The sequence below is a fragment of the Rhyacophila brunnea genome, unplaced genomic scaffold, assembly GCF_057557595.1.
Source record: "Rhyacophila brunnea isolate RB1 unplaced genomic scaffold, BYU_Rbru_1.0 scaffold_22, whole genome shotgun sequence".
Classification (NCBI taxonomy): Eukaryota; Metazoa; Arthropoda; class Insecta; order Trichoptera; family Rhyacophilidae; genus Rhyacophila; species Rhyacophila brunnea.
This window is the reverse complement of record NW_028232882.1, coordinates 36,053,218-36,065,884: the sequence shown is the minus strand read 5'-3', so window position 1 is coordinate 36,065,884 and position 12,667 is coordinate 36,053,218. Positions and strand designations below refer to the sequence as shown.

Here is a 12,667-nt window from a genome sequence, read left to right as displayed (position 1 = left end):
AGGTGATTTGATGGGGCTGGATATTGTAACGTAACCTAATCAATATTTCAGGATTTTAATGTATTTTTTGATTGTCAATACGTATTCCTTCCTTTCTTCGAAACTTCAGGGTCATTACAGAGCCTATTCTCACGAGATAATGTGGTAAAGTGTGTTGGCAGATAGTGTGTTAATAAAATTGAGACCGGAGGTGTCAAATCCGACTTTGGATTTTGCTGAAAAAGCCAGAAGCATAGCCCATTAGACCCATAAATATTGTCACATTTTTCGTGCATTCATATGGCTTAAAAGCGGAGTCAAGATATGCCCTCTGGTGAAGAAAATTAGTGACAGTGTAAAAGAAAATACATTAACAAATAACCGTGAAAGCCTTTAACAATGTGTGACCATCCAGATGGGTCTCATTTATAGAAATAAACCGGTCCAAAACAATATAAAAATATATTTGATTTCACGTGTAAATTCCGGTCATATGAAACAGTACCTCACTTGGTTTTTTTATGTGTAAGCAGAGTATGTTATAAATACAGTGTACCTATTATATTTTGTGAAAATTATGTGATCTTTATGGAACCAAAGTTAATTTAATGCGTTCCCATTATTGGAGTAACGCCTGTTTAATGTTAGTACACCTTAAAACTGTATAATTTGTACAAATTTCACCTAGTTTATTGTATTAATAATAAATTACTACGAGACATTCCCGGAATAATGGAGTTGTCTTGTAATCCTTTTGGTTTTTGAATCACTTCCCATAGCTTGCACTATCTAATAATTTGATTTGTAATGCAATAAAATAAAATATATATACTTTATATTGCTTATCGTTAATCTTAATAATGTTGTACTATTATTCACCTGTTAATATTATAAAGTAAGCAAGGCATTCTTTTTGTTTCGCCTGTAGGGCGGTTTGCATCTTAGAGAAATACATTCCATGTTTTCTGTAGCTTTGTCTCAAGGACTAATAAAATATATTCTATATATTTATATTTGTAATAATAGCAGGACAAAATAAAGTATTTGCAGTTTGATTTACACAGTTAATGTAAAAATATTTATAGTAATTTAAGAAATCATATTATATTTAAATGTTTACTACATTACACAGTTGACAGTGTACATTATGAAAAGTAATAAAATAGTTTAATGTGGTCCGTTGTTACTTATTTCTTTCAATTATATTAAACTCCAACCATTTCAGACATTGTTTCTGTTAAAAACAGAGACGCTGAAATAACTTTTCTCTAGAAGACACAGACAGCCTAAATATATGAAAGCGAAACCTAACAAGACTCCAAAGCTCACTGGAAGCACCGCCTATGCCCCGAGTCGAGCGCTGCTTCCAGTGTGCTTTGGCCCTTATGATAAAATTAAGTCCATGTCATTTCGCGTTGTGGATTCATTTGCAATTTCACACATCTGTAATAAATTCGCAAGCATTTCAACGCAATTTTTGATTCAATACAAAGATAATTTTTAAATTTGCAGATGTTGCGAAGACAAACACTGAAACTTGAATTTGTTATGAGTGGATTAGTATTCACTATATCCATTGACAATTTATAGTCATACTATTATATCCTAGCGGCGATCTACGAAACTGCAGATTTCCCGCACTTTTAGGTATATTTACACACTGACTAGTCTTCACTGCGCTTACAGCACCATAGAATCGTAGCCAAGATATGATGGTTCTAGAATAGATTCTAAATTTTAGAACAAGCATGGTCAACTATTACCGAAACCAAACTGTTTACATTTTCTGCAAATGCACTTATAACTGCCTGATAAAACAGGCCACATCGATTATTATAGGCTGGCATCAAACTGTTATTTCATTATTTAGATCAGTGTTTCCCAAAGTGTGGTACGCGTACCCCCTGGGGTACGGGAAGAGTTTGATGAGGGCTTTGGCTGCGCCTGGTGCAACAAGCATTAATACGACATCAATACAACATCCATGCTAGAAGGTTTATCGCATGCAAAAGAAGAGCAATTGTTGGAATAATTAGCTTCAGTCCGATTCTTGAAAAGTAAATATAAGGAGTGTACTTAAACATCATTCTGGATGGAAATACAACATGTGTATCCAGTTTTAATAGAGTAAGTCCTGAAATACATCTTGCCTCTTCCAACTTCATATCTTATGTGAAGTTGCTTTTTTAGCATTTGTAGACATTAAGTCAAAAAAAGGAGTAGGCTTTTTGATGTGGAACCGTAACATAATCGGAATGGAATCTTATAAAATTAACAACCGAGGAACCAAATAATTATGATATCTCAACATATCCTTCTCAATCATTATAATGAATGTTATTTATAAAATAACTTTTATAAGTATTTTATTTATATTTTATTTTTCGTTTATTATTTTGTTTATGTACTAAAAAAGGAAAAAATAAATATATTTTAATTGTTATTAAAGTATATGCAATTTTTTTTGACGAGGGGTACTCAGTGTTATGAAAATTATAGAAGGGTACACAGATGTCGAAAGTTTTGGAAACACTGTTAGATGAACCATTAGAAAACCTGTGTATTTTGCATGTACATAATATTGAAATCGCACAACAGGTGTCAAAAATGGCTGAACAAACAATGGTTTAGCCGCCATGTTTCAATGGCTTGCCAACATACAAAACAATAATTTTTCTGTGACCGTTTCTGCTACTGAAAACAGAATCACTGATACTTAAGTTTATAAGACTCACTATTGTGTTATAGTTCAAACAATAAGTAGCACAATTATGTCATGCAATAATTAATAAGTTACATTCTTGCAGAGCCTCCACAGGGTGGATGTTAATATCAATAATTTTTTTACAAGGAATGCTTGTTTTCCATTCTCCCAATCCGTTGGTTCTTGCTGATAAAAACTATCAATTATGCAGCTTCATAAACAGCCACTCTGCCAAGTCGGCTACGGTGGGTGGCGAGTAATACTTTCCTAGAATTGTATTTTATAGGTAACTGACAAAAAGAACAGTTTGGTTGGACGTTACTCCAAGTAATCTATATCTTGTCCAGACTCGTTGAATTGTGAAACCATGGGTGGCGAGTAATACTTTCCTAGAATTGTATTTTATAGGTAACTGACAAAAAGAATAGTTTGGTTGCATGTTACTCCAAGTAATCTATATCTTGTCCAGACTCGTTGAATTGTGAAACCATGGATTATCCGGGGTGGGAGAAAACATTTAAAAATAAAACCCATTAATTCATTTCATAAAATTGTATTTACCGATAATAAAATTAGAATATTTAAAGCAACAGATTCATGGAATCTACAATCAGCGTATTGGATAAAAAATAAGTTTTATGACAGCCAATCCATGACAAGTTTTCATAGTATCATTATAATATAAGTTTTACATAGAAATGCAACATTACAACTAAGAATATACAATACAAACTAGCAGAACAGTCGGCATTCACCGGTTGTTCCTGCTAGTACAAATTTATGAGTTACAACAATAATTACTTAAATACCTATGCATATTGTTTAACCCACTTAAAATAGAAGAAATACCTATGCATATTGTTTAACCCACTTAAAATAGAAGCTAGGAACTGTAGAACATACTACCAGAACAACTAAGCTGGTAAATAATGAAAATACTATTTTGAGATCGCAAAAATATGAAATATTTATGTCCGCCATGTACCTACTCAATTTAACTAATATATAGAAAGTTTACAGAATATAATATACCTAATATTATGTAATGTGTTACATCAGCACATCTATTCAATACACGAGACTGCTTTCAGCCGCTATCTAGAGTAGGAAAGTATCCAAGTATTAGCACTTATTGTAACAATTACAATAAGTTAGTTGTAATTGTTACAATAAGCGCTATGTTTTAACAGCACCTCTCTTGGCTGTGATAAATTTTATAGTGACATAGACAGTTCAGACGGGTAACTTATTGTAATTGTTACAATAAGTGTTAATATTTCGATACTTTCCTACCCTATTTAGCTACCGTAAAGGCCGAAAGCAGTCTGGTGTATAGAATAGATGTGCAGATATACCCAACTGGTTAATTTATACAGGGCCAGTTATAGATGTCATCGTTAAGTTATCGGTATTGTCGATTGACATGACAAAATTATGAAAACTGTTTTAATGATTACAATATCACTGGTTTAATTGAATAATTGCACACGGTCACTCAAGAGTGACTGTAATATTTTAACAACAATTACATTCATTATTCATATTTATAAATATTGTCCTTCGACATAATTAAAAACGCGTTTACATCAATGAGGTTTGAAATTATTCACTTTTAGAAAAGTCTTTATGAGTGAAATTTGTCCACTTTAGTTTGCATTCACTTTCGATACTAAATCTCATTGACTGCAAACTGTTCCATAAAAACCAGCTGACACGTTGTTGGTCGCATACCACCTAATATGCCGACCAGTGAATGGCCCTGATTGTTTTAAGAAATGTCGAAAGTTATATAACATGTATCAAACCTATGTGAAATTAGCTAAAGGTTATCTAATATTACGGTTATGTTGATAATCGTAACTCAATACAATTTTGCTTGCCGGCGAGTGATTCTAGCGAGTGATCAACAGTGAGATAGATTACCCATTTAACAAACAGGATATCATACATGTTTTACATAATATTCTAATAAGTACCATATTACACTAACGGGTAATACTTAAATTCCTAATGCTGGATAGGAAAGTGTGTAAAATTAATAATATAATTTCTTAAATTCATCGGGATGGTGTACAGCGCCAAAAACTCAATATTTCTTAAATGTTGTGAAAAACCATATAGTTGAAATTAAAAACACAAGTGGATATGTATACTAAGAGTCTCAACCTTTTTTGTGTCATGCCCCCATTTTATAACACACTTTCTGTGCAGACTTTACAGATAGAACAAGATCTATTATTACCGTCCAATTTCGATTGAATTTTGGTTTAGACATGCGTTGGTGGTGAAAATTAAATATACATACATAGCTAATATTTTTTTCAGTTTACGATTCAATAATTGGCGACCCCATACAAAATACCCTGCGACCTGGGGGTCACAACCCGTGGGTTGGAAACACGTGGTTTAAATAAACATACTTAACTGATGTCAGTGATGAAGGGTGGAGGTAGACTGGAAACTTGTCATAAATAGTGCACACTAAACTTTGTCAGTCATGCTTATTTGTTTCCATTGAACCAAGAATACAAATTGCAGATTGTATTGGTTAGTTTTTAAAATTCAATTAAACCCTCAAAGGATGTGCTAAAAGGGAAGCTTCTCTTTGTGAGTGTTTGTAATGCGGTCATACCAATGTACCCAAGATTTAGATTCAGTGGAGACATTGATTCTCAAAGCTCAAAAGCCGAGACCTTAGAAGCTTAGTAAGATATGCGGGTCTATTATATACACAAGGCTGCTTTCGGTCCGCTACAGCAGCTAAATAAGGTAGGAAAGTATCAAATTATTAACACTTATTGTAACAATTACAATAATTTGGTTACAATTGTTACAATAAGTGCTATGTTTTAACAGCACCTCTTCCTTGTGATAAATTTTAGACCAATGGGTCTATTCTATGCTTATCGACCGCTAAAGTGATAAAGTGAAAAATATTATCAAACTTAGGGTAGGTTTGTATCAAAATATTAGCACTTATTGTAACAATTACACGAAGCCGGTTTTCATTGTTGCAATAAGTGCTATATTTTAACAGCACCTATCTTGCTGCTGTAAAAATATCGCACTTATTGCAACAATAAAAACCGGCTTCGTGTAATTGTTACAATAACTGCTAATATTTTGATACAAACCTACCCTAAGTTTGATACTATTTATCAATTTAGTGTTCGATAAGTATAGAATAGACCCACAAGATAGACAGTTTTGACAGTTCAGACGGCTAACTTATTGTAATTGTTACAATAAGTGTTAATAATTCGATACTTTCCTACCCTATTTAGCTGCCGTAACGGACCGAAAGCAGGCTTGTGTATAGAATAGACCTGCTGGTGAGGTAAGTATTTATGTTGCTATGTATTGTATAGCATGTATTTACACAGCCTACCTTCACTCTTTGCCACTGAATGATTTAATCGGACCAGTTATTTATTAAAATGATTACAATCTACTATGAATTTTCATATTCAAATTGTAGGTACAATAATAAGGAATTAATTTAGCCACTATATTTTCCCTGTGAACTGTATCTAATTTTGAAAGGTCATTTTAAATCTAATTACAACCACAGGACAATACTCCAGTAGCAGCTATTCTTTTATATTTCCCAGCAAACTTCAGACATTACAACAGTCCTAAAAATGGAATTAATAAAAATAAACAGTTTATGGTATGGTCTATTCTTTCCGATTGGAGGTTGCATAAAATATAAAATATTCTGCTCAACGCAATTGGATCCAATATTGGAATGCATTGTTTCATCCAATCTAATAAAATAAAAAATACATTTCCATCATAGGTATGCCAGACAATACAATTTATTTGAGGATTAAGCGTCAATTACATTGAGCTTCTTTACGAGCTGTTTGTTGGCGAATTTACAATCTGCCTGTAAAGTCGCCCAGTGTAATCATCGAACAAGCTAATAAGCACGTTGTAAACACTCTACTGAGAAAAGTTGAAAGCCGGTCAACTTTACACGCCGGTGTGTGGGCCTACTGCGTCTGCGCAGTAGCAACCTCCCGGTAAAAAAACAAACTACGTTCTGTCAAAATAGTCGCTGGCTTGTGGCTTCTCAGCGAATGGAAAGTTTTGTGTGTAATCATTAAATCGCAGTAGCTGAGTCGACCGCTTTTAAATTTGCCAACAAACAGCTTGTAAAGAAGCTCAATGTAATTGACGCTTTAGTTATTAGCCACTGGGTTAGTGTGCAGATATTTTATGTCAAGTTTTTAACCGAAATTGAGTTATTATTCACATCTCTGCCAGCGTCATACGTTTACGTTATAAAAACATTGTACCTACGTTCAAATAGGGGATGATAGTGTCCAATAATGTCCAATTCATGTTAAATCGTTTTGAAACATTTAAATGTGATTTTGTGACTGAATGTACAACATCTGCACACTAAACTAACCGTTGATATTATGATTCCTCTCAGCCATAGAATTCAAGTCCAGTGGGTCTATTCTATACTCATCGAACACTAAAGTGACAAATAGTATTAAACTTAGGGTAGGTTTGTATCAAAATATTAGCACTTATTGTAACAATTACATGAAGTTGGTTTTTTTTGTTGTAATAAGTGCGATATTTTAACAGCAGCAAGATAGGTGCTGTCAAAATATAGCACTTATTTCAACAATAAAAACCAGCTTCGTGTAATTGTTACAATAAGTGCTAATATTTTGATACAAACCTACCCTAAGTTTGATAATATTTATCACTTTAGCGGTCGATAAGTATAGAATAGACCCACAGGAACCATGAATCAATACCTATGCAATCATTCCAACGTTCGCTTCATAGTGATTACTATGGGGCCATTAGATATAATTAGCATGTTATTTAAATGTTTTAATTAAAAAGTAATTAAACGCTCCGCAGTGAATCGGTTAAGTATGATTGTATTTTATTTATAAAACCAGTTGAATACCTAACATTCTAAGGAATCGTTTGATATTAACATTATATATTTTGACTTGGTTTTAGATGGAATATGATGGAATAATATGCAGTGTATAATATTCAAATACACATTCAACTTATAAGCGACATCTTTGCATTCAACTTAATTTATGTACAACTAAATACCAATGACAAATTTTTATTTTATTGAACTATTGTAGGTATTAATCATAACGTAATAAAAAAAACACTGGTCAATTACCTATTCGGTTCTAATCACAGATGAGTAAATATTTTTAAATAATTATAAAAACGTTTAACTGCCGAAAGCGCGTTTACTGCGATACGTTAATTACGGCATAGAAAGGATTAAAGGATTACATAATTTTGTAATCAACCTTAAAATAAAAGTTATTTGAAACAGAACTTTTCTCATTTTTATAGTCATTCGTAGGTATATAATATGGTGGATAAATTATCTACACATCTCACCAACGCCAAGCACCCTTCCTATGATTTTACACTAAATCATCCATAACTAAGATGGAATCCTTGAAAATATACGATATTTGCACATAATTAGAGCTTAATATTGCTCCCAGTTAAACAGATCCCTTTTTGACATACTTCGACATAACAGCGTTCGCATTCATACACCTTACGCTAACAGTATACTTCAATACATTATCCCTTGAGAATGGCCTCTGTAACACGAGTCCGAAATGTCAGGAGAGAATATTATAATAACAAACAGTGAAAGTCTCAAAGATCATTCAACAAACGACACCCAGAAAAGCAAAGTCAAGTACTTTTTTTAGCTATACAAATTTTTTTCAGCCAGATTCAATTCCAAATGTTTTGTACATATATGCCAGGTAAAAATCTCTCAAATTGCCTAGACTATTATTAATTATTTAGTACTTAATAAGAACCTCGCAATTTCTGCAAAAAAAAAAAAAAAAACTCGAATAAGGCGAATTATCTTTTCTCATTATTTCGAGAATTACCTAGCATAGACAACGGAGTAAGGTGGAATCAGATTTGCAACTCAGACAGACAGATTTTAGAGTAAATATCATCATTCCCTTAGGAGTGACTGGTCAAATCTTCTGAATTGCTTTCCACACAAAAGAATGTTCCACTAAAGTTGGTTCTCAACATTTGATTCTTTTTTGTCAATAATTGCAGAACTTCATTTATAAGTACAGTAGAATTTTAATTATCCGAACCAACTCGAAAAAGCCATGTGAAATGAGTCAAATGTAACGATTTCTGTACGACAAGCGCACAATGCGGCTCACAAACGCAATATGTTATATATCATGTCTCCTGACACACCTCAAATATATTCATTTCACCATTCTTCATGTCGTACAGTTCAACGACAAATCAATGTAGCCACAATAGGCCGCTGTAATAATCATTTTGATGATGGTTTTTTTTGAACGACACATGTCTAATTTATTTGTGTTACTCCATTCGAATTTCACCATTCATCCGTACATTTATTTTAACGCTCATAAGAAACCAATGGTAATAATGAAGTTCGGATAATCGAGGGTTTTACTGTATTAGTTAAAACACAGGTGAATTACTCAACCATTTCATCGATGTCATTCTACATCTATTTTCTGGGCTTTGAAGATGCTCTCGGCGGAGTCCACCGCAGTGCACCGGGATCGACGCACAGCCGAGGTTTTTTGAAATGCGAAGAAGTGAGATGTTCCGCGACCAATTTTGGTGTGACGCAAATCACGTGTTGGCCTTTCCAGTACCTCATCATGTTCATAGACTGCAAAGTCGAGATGATGTCATTTTGCGATATGCCGGTCATCTGACTCAGGTCTTTGATGCTGAGAATGCCGCGGCTGACGCTCAGATAGTCCAGCAACACCCAAGACCAGTAAGAGCGGTAGCTCAACTTGCCCAAATCGGACAGCGGCTTCTCGGGACTGCCTACCACTTGTTCCATTCGCGACAGCTCATAACTGAACGCTATCAGAAATTTTCCATAACCTTGTCTTTGGTACGGGGGCAAGGTCAAAATGCACGCCACGTTATTTCCTTCGGGAGATTCTTTCTCTTTCGAAAAGTACCCGACCACGTGAGCCCCTTCCTTATCCACTTCGCACAGAATGTAAAACAAAAACGGTTCCACATCAAAGTATAACGTTTTGTGATCTAGGAACAGTTTCGCCAGCAAACACAGGTTCTGGCAGTACACTTTGTGATCTTTCCCGTCCACTTCAAACACAGCCAGCGTCCCTTTCCTGTATATCTCACTGCCGATGGGCTGGCGGAGAGTGCAGTCCTTAGAGTGAGCCCAGTACGTCTTTTCCAGTCGCATGTACTTCAAGCAATACTCGCAGAGCCACAGCTTCGGCTGCTTGCCGTACTCCTCCGGGTAGGGGCTGAAGTACCAGGTGTCGATCTCGAAGCGCCCGATTTGTATTCGATCTATAAACTTAACTTTTGTGATGGCCTCGTGTTCTTTTTCGAGAGCCGCGGTGGTGGGATCCATTTCGTCGTACGTCTTCTGGACGTGGTTGATTTCATCGTGTTTTCGTTTCTGGTTTCTCGTTATCTTGCGACCCGACTTGTCCGTGACGAGGGAGTCGGAGGACGGATTGCGGCTCGTCTTCCACCCTCGATCCGACATGTCGAACCTGTCGGGGAGGATCCTGTCTTTCGACACCCACTCGTCGAGCCGCCTGTCATAGCCCTCGTAGTGGACATAGTACTCGAAATACGACTCGACGCTGTTGTATCTCGTTTCGATGATCTCCGCCGGCTGCCACCAGCTGTCCGTGCGGCTGACCAGATAGTGCTCGCCGATGTCGAGGGGCTGTTCTTCGAGAGATTCGGAATCTTCGTTGTCGGCGCTTCTGCAATCCGGAGTCGGCAATTCGCTGGCCACCAGCGCCGGTTTTTCCATTTCTTTATCTCCTTTCGCCATTTTAGCGTATTAAACGACTGCCGGAGTCTCGAACGGACTTATTTCAATGCGAAATAGCGACACTGATACGCCCGCTGGACAAATAATAACAAAGACGCAGAACGGCAAAACACAAAACGAAATAAAAACACGCGATCGGCGAAAATGGCGCAATACGTTGAAACTTGCCATATGAAAATTTCGTTCTGTACAATAGAAGTTTTCATTTCGTAATTTTTTCCTAGAACTAAATCATGGCCAATACGCACTGCCTTCGACAAAAATTTAAAATTAATACCTAAATACAAACCATATCTTAAATTTTCTGATTTTTTGTTTAAAACTGAAACCATTTTTTCATGAAAACATGGATTCAAATAAAATAAAATGTAAAAAATATGCATATATTTTCATTTGTGGCACTATCCAATTTACTTTATGTCAATTTCCTCCATTTTACACTATTTTTGCATGGCAGGGTTTTAGGTAGGTATATTTATGTAAATCAAAAAGATTAGGCACCAAAGAGATTGGTGTAAATTGATGTAATTTGATGTAAATACATTTTCTGTTTGCCGCAATGACTCAAATATTAATTAAATTGGAATATTAAAATGAATAACATGGCAACACTCACGCAATTCGTCGATTGGATCAGGCGGAGTGCAAAGCGCCCTCTGCTTTTCGTTTCTCAACAATATTATGAGCCGTCGCGAGAAGTCATTTTGGTCGTGGAAGTGTTTTTCCATAAAAAGTTTGCATGCGTGAGTCCTCACTCGAACGACGATCTGTAAGACTTTCCCCCGAGTTTAATATAAATCAATAGTTTAATCTGTGTTAATATAATCGGTGTGCCAGTGATACATTTTGCAGAGTTTATATTTTATGTGACTGAGCTGGATTACAAAACGCCCATTCCTTGTTACTAAATTTATATTATTGTAGACTTTAAGATAAAAGTGCACCATGCAGGCGATCAAGTGTGTTGTCGTGGGAGATGGGTATGTATTTTATCATCGTGTTTATTCTTTCAATGATAATATTACTTTTGATTTGGAAGATTTCGTACGTCGGGCTGAGGAACTGACGTCATCTCGCCAAGTCGGTATGACGTTGCCTATCTTCGTATCTTATCAATCGCGATCACTTGTTACGTTTATTTAGTTTTTTTTTTCATTTCGACAGTAAGTGCAATCAATTACTGGCAGAAAATTGAGACAGAAATATTACTAAATACATCGCAATATATAACTATAATATTGTCCATTGTGGCGTTATAAATTATTGTTCAATATGTGTTTTTGACAGGATGGCTTCTGTTCTGTCATTTCTGCCGGAGCAATAAATTATTGTAATATTATTTTAGGTACCTATATGAGTACCTGCACTTATTAAAAATAATTGTTTAAATGTATTTAAATAAAACATGTTAATATTGACGTCTAACCAGGTAAATTGTAAAAAATAATAGATATTTTTGTTCTACTCGCATTTGGCTGTACTTACCAACATTGCAACTGCAGGATAAATTAATGCCATTGAAGGTCGAATACATTATAAATAAATAAATAATGTTTGACAATATGAGTATTCAGTACCTTCTACTTACTATATTACACACAATTATTATACTGTAGTAGATACCTAATAGTTTTAGATGTCTTTTTTTATTACATTTCTTATTATATAGGTCAGGAGTAGTCAACCTTTTCATACCTACCGCCCACTTTTGCATCTCTGTTAGTAGTAAAATTTTCTAACCGCTAACCGGTTCCACAGTAATGGTGATCTATAAAGTAGGGAAGTAACTTTACTTTATAAAATTTATAAAGCAGGAGGAGATGCGCGAGCTATTCTGGGTATTTAATTGTCACTGGGAAGTGGGAATTTTGAAAACATAATGGAAATGTTTTTAAAACCCCCACCACCCACCATGAAAGCTGGAACGCCCACTAGTGGGCGGTAGGGACCAGGTTGACTACCCCTGAATAGGTATTAAAGTCCGTTAAATTTGTACTTGCCGGCTAAAATGGTAATATTGAATGTCACATATGCATACAGTTCATTGGTATTTCGCAGTGGCGAAGGGTGGAGGTAGGCTGCTAACATCCTACATAAATAGTGCACATCAATCTTTGCTG

The 12,667-nt window shown here is 35.2% G+C and overlaps 2 protein-coding genes and 1 long non-coding RNA gene across 3 annotated transcripts in view; 1 reads left to right on the top strand and 2 right to left on the bottom strand.

Annotated features, from left to right (window-relative positions):
* Positions 1 to 3,220: 3,220 nt before the first annotated feature.
* LOC147070507 (uncharacterized) lies at positions 3,221 to 4,434 on the bottom strand. Its single transcript, XR_015070967.1, has 2 exons — positions 3,533 to 4,434; positions 3,221 to 3,492 (listed from the first exon to the last, which is right to left on the bottom strand). It is a non-coding gene; the product is annotated as an uncharacterized LOC147070507 (long non-coding RNA).
* Positions 4,435 to 7,575: 3,141 nt separating this feature from the next.
* Positions 7,576 to 10,730, bottom strand: LOC147070506 (histone acetyltransferase KAT8-like). The gene has a single exon (XM_085949609.1). It carries the CDS (start codon positions 10,545 to 10,547, stop codon positions 9,216 to 9,218), a length of 1,332 nt encoding a protein of 443 aa, XP_085805735.1. The 5' UTR covers positions 10,548 to 10,730; the 3' UTR covers positions 7,576 to 9,215.
* Positions 10,731 to 11,215: 485 nt separating this feature from the next.
* Rac1 (ras-related protein Rac1) overlaps positions 11,216 to 12,667 on the top strand; it is an 84,077-nt gene continuing 82,625 nt past the window's right edge. Inside the window, exon 1 of the mRNA XM_085949787.1 lies at positions 11,216 to 11,527. Coding sequence (XP_085805913.1) covers positions 11,493 to 11,527 — 35 coding nt within the window. The 5' untranslated portion in view covers positions 11,216 to 11,492. The remainder of the gene's footprint in view (positions 11,528 to 12,667) is intronic.

Coding starts and splice junctions, on each gene's coding strand:
- LOC147070506 (XM_085949609.1), bottom strand. CDS start 10,547: ATGGCGAAAGGAGATAAAGAAATGGAAAAACCGGCGCTGGTGGCCAGC.